Here is a 9,605-nt window from a genome sequence, read left to right as displayed (position 1 = left end):
TAGGGATAACCATACTCAAGAAATCACGACCAAAGGGGAACTAACATAGATCGAACATTCATTTAATACGACAGATAATCTGTCAATCTTCATTTTTGAATAATAAAATTTCCAAACCCCAAGCAGCGAGAAGCTAATTAGACAATCTAACAACACAATTACCATCCATTTAGATACAACAACCACAAAATTTTATGGTAAAGTACCATTTATCCAATTGAGATATTTTTTTGCTAAAGTAAATCGCTCATATTTTGTTTTTTGTTCAATATGCTAATTCGTTTCTTTGATAATAATTGGAAACTGGGTGGATTTTATTTGATTTTATTTTCTACTCCTATGACTTTGGGTGGTAATGATTTTATTGAGAAAATAATAATATTGATAGGTATGAAATATTAATTAGTTTATCATAGAACAAAAACTTACACAAAAACTTTGAAAAATTGTGTCACCAGACAAAATTAGCACTGTCCCATGATTTCATCAAAATGCAAGAACGCTACATAACGACAACCCCAACTATTTTTTCTCACAAAACATTGAAACTAATTAGGCTTCCATAAAATTCAATACCAATTCAAGAAAAATTCAAAGGCTAAATTCCGTGAAAAGCTCCGAGTTTGAATATGCGCCTCTAACAAAAATGGATAGCACTGTGGAAAAGGTTGAAAAATAACTCTGGAGTTAAGAAAATAAAAGATCATAAATTAAATCAAAATATTGCATCATAGTTGGGGCTATTAGGAAACAAATAAAATGATAGATCCAGTTAAATTTCTGTTTTTGACCCTCTTGGCACTGCTTGTTGCCAATGCCAATGCCGATGGCGATGAACCGGTCGGCCACAGCGACGGCCATGAGGACAAAGTCGTGACATACGATGGCCGGTCCATGATCATCAACGGAAGCAGGGAGCTGCTCTTCTCTGGTTCTATTCATTATCCTCGTAGCACAGTTGAGGTATTTATAACTACGATAAAACGTGGATTACCCACAGAATTTTCCATTAATAAATTTTTTTGATGTGTTTTATGTGTTGTATATTTAGATGTGGCCTGAGCTGATCAAACGTGCTAAAGAAGGTGGTCTTAACCTCATCCAGACATATGTGTTCTGGAATATTCACGAGCCCGTTCAAGGAAAGGTTCGATCTAAGGGCTGAAAATGATTCTTCGTTCGCATAATAAATATTTTATTTGAATTTCTCTATATAATTAATTTGAATTCATCTTAACTTGTTTGTTTGCTGTATTGTTGGTTCAGTTCAACTTTGAAGGCAATTATGATTTGGTGAAATTCATCAAGATGATTGGAGAAAATGGTTTGTGGGTGACACTTAGGTTGGGACCATACATTGAGTCTGAATGGAATCTAGGGTATCATATTCACATTCTCTTTAAATTTTTTTCCTCTCATAGTTTTATTATAATTTGTAGTTTTAATTTTTATTAATTAATTGAGCAGTGGATTTCCATACTGGCTAAAAGAGATCCCAGACATCATATTCCGTTCATACAACGAACCTTTCATGGTAACAAGTTCATTAAATTTGCAATTTATGTATAATATATATAGAGTTATGATAAAATTAGAACTACATTAAAATGAGAATTGATAACCACATAAGTCAGTTGATATCACAAAGCATGTAAGTTGCCGACTTTCAATATCACAAAAGCTTACAGATATTCATGAAGCAGCAAACTGATAGTGAGTCAGGAACTGATATGTTTTGTAAGGAAAACTGATATTACTAAATCAACGGACCGATATGTCTCACTTCTCATTATACTATATGTTTGTTATACTCATATTAAATAGGTAATAATGGAAAATAAAATACATGCATGTAGTTCCACATGAAAAAGTACTCGGAGATGGTCATCGACCTAATGAAGAAGGAGAAACTCTTCGCAGATCAAGGAGGGCCTATTATCATGGCACAGGTATCTCAAAAATTGTACTACTATATCATGATGAAAAATCAATTTTAAAAAAAAAGTGAGATAAATTGGTCGGATATTTGCAGATTGAAAACGAATACAACAATGTTCAATTAGCATACAGAGAAAATGGTGTGAAATATATAAAGTGGGCGGGAGATATGGCTGTTGGTCTCTACAACGGCGTTCCGTGGATCATGTGCAAGCAGAAGAAGCATGCCCCCGACACAGTCGTAAGTCTTTTTCGTGGACTGGGAGAGTATTAATTCTAATAGATGATACATACAAATTGTTAATTTTTATTTTTATTTTTCAGATTAGTACATGTAATGGAAGGCATTGTGCAGACACATTTGCTGGCCCAAATGGCCCTAACAAGCCATCTCTATGGACTGAGAATTGGACTGCTCAGTAAGTCTGAATTTTTTTTCTAAGCGGAAAATTTTATTTATTATAAAGGTACTTTTTATGTAAGCATAAGAAATTAATTTTGTGGGTGATTTTGGTTATGATAAATTGCAGATATAGAGTATTTGGTGATCCTCCATCACAAAGGTCAGCAGAAGATCTAGCATATGCTGTGGCAAAATTCTTTGCCAGAAATGGCACCCTCAACAATTATTATATGGTATATTATAAATATTCATAAACACCGCTCTCGTTTAGTTCACGTTTAGCGTTAATTATTTTTTTTAGCATACAACATCTTCTATTTAATTTGCACCATATCACATCACTAATGAAGTTTTCGAAGATTCATTTTTATGTGACTTTCACTTTTATTTGATCTGGTTTTGTATAGTATCATGGTGGGACCAACTTTGGTCGAACAAGTTCATCATTTGTGACAACACGTTACTACGATGAAGCCCCTCTTGATGAATATGGTAAAAGAATAACTCTAACAACACAATCACATCGACGAACTATAATTCAATTGTAGAATTAGTTAAAGAAAAGTACTATTGTTGTTAGGTTTGAAGAGAGACCCTAAATTTGGTCACCTAAGAGACTTGCACAGGGCATTGAAATTGAGCAAGAAACCTTTGCTATGGGGCACTCAAAACAAGCAACGTGTCTCCGAAAATGTAGAGGTAAACCATGATTTACCATCAAATTCAATAACATTAAAAAACTAAAAATTTTAAGATACTAAAAAATTTGAAATGTTGTTGTTTTAGATCACAACTTATGAGAAAGATGGAGGTAAAATATGTGCTGCATTCTTGATAAACAATAACTCGAGGGTACTTGAGACGGTTAAATTCAGAGGTGACGAATACTACCTTCCGGCTAAGTCTGTCAGCATTCTGCCCGATTGTAAGACCGTCGTCTTCAATTCTCAAGCGGTACGCAAACACTTGTGTGTATCTTAACGTAATGAACTGCATGCATATAACGAATTTTGGTCAAATTTTGGTCAGTCTTATAAGAATTGAAAACCAAATATTAGATCAACTATGGAATTGACCAAACCATGACCAAATTTGATGATTAAAATAGATTCTAATAAAAAAATTTAGTCATCACAATTAGTAACTAAATGAAAATGTGTGTTAGGTTGTTGCACAACATAGTTCTAGAAACTTCGTCTTGTCGAAGACGAGCAAGTTTAGAGGGTGGGAAATGTGGCGCGAGATCATCCCAACATCTGAAAATATGGAAATGAAAAACGTCGCACCAAATGAGCTCTATGCTTTGACAAAAGATACCTCGGATTATGCATGGTACAGCACTAGGTATGTACAATCGATGTATGATTTATTCAAATATATTTTTTAGGAAATTAAATGATACTATATGATCTTTGTTTGAATACTTGACAGCATCTATATCGACGGAAAGGACTTGCCGATGCGTCACGACGATCTTGCAGTGCTCGAGATTGCAAGCCTTGGGCATGCCTTGCTTGCCTTTGTCAATGGCCAATATGTTGGTATGTTACCATGAAAATTCATGAAAATTGATTATCCAGTTTGTTACATGTTACTCCCTCCGTCCCAGATAATTCGTCCCAGTTTTCCATTTCGGTCCGTCCCACATAATTTGTCCCATTTCACTTTTACCATTTTTGGTAGTGGACCCCATATTCCACTAACTCATTCCTACTCACATTTTATTATAAAACTAATATATAAAGGTAGGACCACATTCCACTAACTTTTTCAACCAACTTTTCATTACAATTCTTAAAACCCGTGTCCAGTCAAAGTGACCCGAATTATCCGGGACGGAGGGAGTATTAAACAATCAGTTTAAGTAAGATTTAAGTAATAATGCTACACAATTTGATATACATTGATATCACTATAATCTGTGTTTGCCATTTATATCGTATGTAGGTTTCGGTCATGGTAGTAATGTTGACAAGAGACATGTATTAAAGAAGCCGGTGACTTTCAAGGCCGGAAATAACAATATCTCGATGCTAGCCATGACTGTTGGTTTGCCGGTAAGTAAAAGTGATGTCGATTTTCCTTTTCTTTTGTTGTTATGGTTTAGGGGTTTTGATCTATGCAAAACTCAATATTAATACAAAATTGCAGAACCAAGCATATAGATATCATTTTTAGGTCATTTGTAGTTAATTTTAGGTCTTTATAGTAAGGATGGCCTAAAATGATCTTAATATGGCCTCAGACCGAATTTTATAATATAACCCAAAACTTCTTAATAATAACCCTTCGTGTTTTTAGTTAATTATTGACTATATATATCATGGTCAGTTTGATTTGGATTCTATATTGAGATGAATTTTTGTATCGATCGTTTTCTTATGGTTTAGGGTTTTAATAATATAGTTGAAAATTGTAGAATAGTGGAGCGTACATGGAGAGGAGATTTGCTGGGCCTAAAGCCATCCTTGTTCAAGGTTTGATGTCTGGAACTCTTGACATTTCAAGAAACGGATGGACCCACCAGGTGATTAATCCCTCTCTTACAACCAAATTTTCTACTTAAAATTGGTCCAGTATATTTGTACGAAAATACTTTTTGTAATTCACATTTAACTGTATTAGCTTTTGGTCTTAAACAATATGTTTAGATACATATTTAACTATTTCATAAAAAATTAACGGGCAACCATACTTTGACCTGATCAATGAGTTAAATATGGACCAACATATATTGTCTAGGTTCAAGAGCAAACACACTTAAAATGTGTAGGACCAAACACACTTAAAATGTGTAGGACCAAATAAGATGTAATCCACAAGACTAATTTTGGACTTTTAAACCTAGTTGACCGTGTTGACTTTTGAAGAACCAGTTAAATATATACAAAAATAACTCCCTATGTCATTAATAATTTGTCACCATTTGACCCAGTATGAGTTTTAAGAAATGTATTGAAAAGTGAATTGAAAAATTTAGTGGTATGTGGGGTCCACTACCAAAAGTGGTAACAATGAAAGGTGACAAATTTTAAGGGATGAACAAAAATAAAAATAAGCAATAACTTTTCAGGGACGGGGGGAGTATATTCTTTAGGATCAAAAGCTAACGCACTTAATGTGATGCTTAATTTTTTTTAAATCAAATGCACATATAAGAGCACGTTTCGATTGAAGTCTTTATTTAATTGGATATATAATTTTCACAGGTTGGACTGAATGGGGAGAAGATGCAATTATTCACTGAAGAAGGAGCAAAGCAAGTCAAATGGGCTCCTTTGGACGCAAATCTAAGCTCTCTCACTTGGTACAAGGTAAATACAATTAATAGTGGTCAATGACATGAAACATATTGTATAACATTCACATTTCACTGAAAAATAGTTTTATTTATAGGCATATTTTGATGCTCCGGAAGGAAAGGATCCAGTAGCTTTAAGAATGACAAGCATGCAAAAGGGATTTATTTGGGTGAATGGCATAAACCTTGGCCGATATTGGGTATCTTATCTCTCAGCAATTAACAAGCCCACTCAAGAAGAGTAAGCCACAATTATCTCATTACACTACAAAAAAAAAAAAAAAAACCATTAAGGACGTTTTTATGCATTTAAGGACGCTAATTTGTGTTTCTTAATATATATCACTAACGCTTAAAAAAACATCTGTATTGTTGGTGTCCCAACTAAAACTAGAGAACGCAAACAAAAGCGTCCTAAAAAAAGATTGAAATAATTTATCATTAATTTAAGGACGTTTTCTTTTGCTTCCTTAGTTGTTATTTTAAAAAAAATTTCAACGTAAGTAATTGTCTCTCAATTTTTGTGTACTTAAAAGATATGCTTTTTGTAGTGTTATTATAATATGTATAGGTTTGAGTTTGTCACACCTGACAACATTATGCGGTTGTAGATACCATGTGCCGAGAGCGTACTTGAAGGAGAAGGACAATCTGTTGGTGGTATTGGAAGAGACCGGTGGCGACCCTCAGAAGATCGAGATATTGGCAGTCAACAGAAACACTATTTGTAGCGTGATAACCGAATACCACCCACCAACTGTCAAGTCGTGGGAGAGGAAAGACAACAAGATTCGAGAGATTTTCGACCCTGTGAGGGCCGCGCATCTCACTTGTCCAGATGACAAAATCATCGGGAAAGTCGAGTTCGTGAGCTTCGGAGAGAGTGATGGCGCTTGTGGAGGCTTCACACAGGGCAAATGCGACTCTCCTAGGGCTCACAACGTTGTCGAAGAGGTAATTAATAGTGCTTTAATAATATACACTTACTAACCCGTCCACTAAAAGTAGTCTCATATTTTCTATTTTGGGTTGCCATCAAAATTAATCTCTATCTATTTATACTATCACGCGCGTCTCATTTTCCACTAGCTATACTAATTTTATTTTATTTTTGTATTTGAAACAGCTATGTTTGGGGAAGAATGGGTGCACTATTCCATTTGATAGAGAATCACTTATTGATGGTGGTGAAGATTCATGCCCTGATGTGGCCAAAAGGTTGGCCGTGCAAGTGGCTTGTATCTAATTTGTATCTCTCAATGGGTTTTAACCTTTTGTTATGTTGATTTTATCATACATATTACGTGCTCTATTTTAGAGAATTTACCCGTTCATATTATGTGTTTCTATGCTGATATTATTCAGGTATATTATTACATGAATAATTGATTGAATACTCAATTGAGACAGTACATGTTGTTTATCTCTATTATTGCATATGTGAATTACAAAGATTATCATTAATCATCAAAATCCAAGGTTAAATATTGCTTTTATTTTGGAAGAGGTACACGGACGATTTTATTTGTGCCATATAATTTTTTAATAGAACCATAATTAAAAAAAATGTTTGAAGAACAATGTAAGTGCTTCAAAACCAAACTCCATAGCTTCAACTTTCGAAAGTTATCAAATAACACTTGAACGAATCAACCAAAACATTTCAACAGGGTTGAAACCACATAGAAACGGAAACTACAACCACCTAAATATATTTAGACAATTTGTGCAAAAGCAGATTTTGAAATTTCTTCTAAACCAATTGAAATTCAATCCAATATACAGTGTTTGAATCGTATCAATGAAAGGGAGGCGGCGCAGGGCGATCAAGCTGGTCAATCACCGTGACCGCAGAGAGCCCAAACACCGCCATAGCCTTCCCACTTCCCCAAACAATCTTATCTCCCACTTTCCTCGACGCCAGCGCTTCGCCGCAGCTCTTCACGCAGTCGGTGCTCGCTGTCAGCAGCTCATACGTCGGCGCCACGTACTCTCCCCTCCTCACCTCCCTCGCCGCGCTCGCGAACCGCTCCACCACCATCCCGTACGCCACCCTGCACTCTCCCAGCGCCGCCGCCCTCGCTCTCGATTTCGCACGTGAGCTATTCAGCACGTGCTCCACGTGCGCCAGCGTGGCCGTGGAGTGGGAGACTCCCGTCTCGATTATCGCGAGCGATAAGTTGAAGAGGTCGTTGGCCGAGGCGATGCGCGGGATGGATGGATAGAGACGGAGGCAGAGCTCCGTGTCGATGTTGATAGTGGCATTAGAGCAAGCTTTTTGGATCAGTGTTGGATTAGCAAAAATATGTTTGGGATGTGAGATTAGGATTAGTGAAGAGATGAGGAAAATATAAGAAAGTGAAATTATTGAAGGAGACATTTTTTGTTGTTGTTGAAGATATTGCATGTGTGTATATATAGAGAGGGTTTTTTGGAATTAAATTGGAAATAATTTTTAAGAATTGTTGTGATGAATATGTATGGAATTAATGGTGATGAATTTGATGAGTTGTGTGTTAGTTTTGGTGATTCTATTAAGGGTAAAGCGCGTGTACAGATATGGTGGAGTAATTATGATTTTCTGTTAATTTAATTTAAAGCTATTAATTAAAATTGTTTGGCTTTTGATTTGCCATATTTGAATAACCAATAAGCTAAGACAGTATAGCTGTACGGATATGTATAATTATCTATAATTTGTTTAGAAAATAATTGACCTCTAAAGTCTAATTCGTGATAAAAAAAAATTTGGTGTGTATAAATGGTTAATTAACTTTTTAATTAGCTTGAAATGATGAAAAGAAACTAAGTCACTCAGAATTTACACTGGATTGGGCCTGTTTCAGGTTATGCAGCTTGTTCAATGCATATATAGGATATTTGTATCCACCAAATTCTTACAGTATTACTACATTCGTTCCCAAAGAATATGTAATTTATATTCGACACGAGTTTTAATGTAAAATTGATAAAGTAAGAGAGGCGGAAGGAAAAAGTAATTAAAGTACTATTAGTAGAGAATGGTTCCACCTTATTAGAGAGAAAATAATTTCTAAAATAAGAAAGTGCATATTCTTGTGAGATGCACTAAAAAGGAAAGAGCGTATATTCTTGTGGGACGGAGGGAGTATAATTTTATAAATTTTGAAACAATTGAGATAAAGAAATTTAATGTAAATTTTTTATAATCTTATTGATTTATACACCACATATACATTGATGGTCAAATAGTCTCCGTAATTTATTTTTAAATATCAATTTTCCTATAATTTCATCCACTTATACCGAATTCTTATTTAACCGCGTGAAATATGACTTACTATATGTTATAATGCTGTAATGGATGTCATTATATTTGTAATTTTACAAAATATATATTAATGTATTAGTACATTCACACTATATTTTTAGGTATCTCACGCGGAATTTGACTTTTGTAACACAATACGCATTAATAGTACTATTGCATTTATATAAATGAAGCAAAAAAGAATATGTTAGTGATATATTTGTCTGTATACAGGGATACACGGTTGGCAAAAAAGAATATTAGTAGTTAAGATAGTAATGATTCTCCCTCCGTCCCACTTTGTCCCATTTGAGTTCGACACGAGTTTTAAAAAATGTAAAGAAAAATTGGTGAAAAAAGATAGTGGAATGTGGGTCCTACTTTTTTATACTTCCTCCGTTCCATAGAAATTGACCATATTTTCTTTTTCGTCCGTCCCATACAAATAGTCACATATCCATTTATGGTAACCTTTTTCTACTTCTTTTTTACTTTTTCATTAATGGCTCCACCATCCACTACACAATTTCAATTACTTTTTCTCCTTCTCTCTTACTTTACCAAATTACGCATTAAAAGTCGTGCCAATCCTAAAGGGCCAATTTCTATGGGACGGAGGGAGTATTAGTTTTATAATAAAATGTGAGTGTAAAGAAGTTAGTGCAATGTGGAGC

The 9,605-nt window shown here is 34.7% G+C and overlaps 1 protein-coding gene across 1 annotated transcript; it reads left to right on the top strand.

Moving 5' to 3' along the window:
- The first annotated feature begins 702 nt into the window (after window positions 1-702).
- LOC125205851 (beta-galactosidase 13-like) lies at window positions 703-6,990 on the top strand. Its single transcript, XM_048105006.1, has 19 exons — window positions 703-963; window positions 1,052-1,147; window positions 1,267-1,379; window positions 1,468-1,534; window positions 1,857-1,949; window positions 2,033-2,179; window positions 2,263-2,357; window positions 2,469-2,574; window positions 2,749-2,833; window positions 2,922-3,040; window positions 3,128-3,295; window positions 3,507-3,685; window positions 3,773-3,882; window positions 4,289-4,398; window positions 4,761-4,868; window positions 5,551-5,655; window positions 5,738-5,883; window positions 6,254-6,596; window positions 6,769-6,990. The coding sequence occupies exons 1-19, from the start codon at window positions 760-762 to the stop codon at window positions 6,886-6,888; spliced, it is 2,514 nt and encodes an 837-aa protein (XP_047960963.1). The 5' UTR covers window positions 703-759; the 3' UTR covers window positions 6,889-6,990.
- The last annotated feature ends 2,615 nt before the right edge of the window (window positions 6,991-9,605 follow it).

This window comes from Salvia hispanica, chromosome 2 (assembly GCF_023119035.1).
Source record: "Salvia hispanica cultivar TCC Black 2014 chromosome 2, UniMelb_Shisp_WGS_1.0, whole genome shotgun sequence".
Lineage (NCBI taxonomy): Eukaryota > Viridiplantae > Streptophyta > Magnoliopsida > Lamiales > Lamiaceae > Salvia > Salvia hispanica.
The sequence above is the reverse complement of the archived record's forward strand: the minus strand, read 5'-3'. Positions and strand labels throughout refer to the sequence as shown.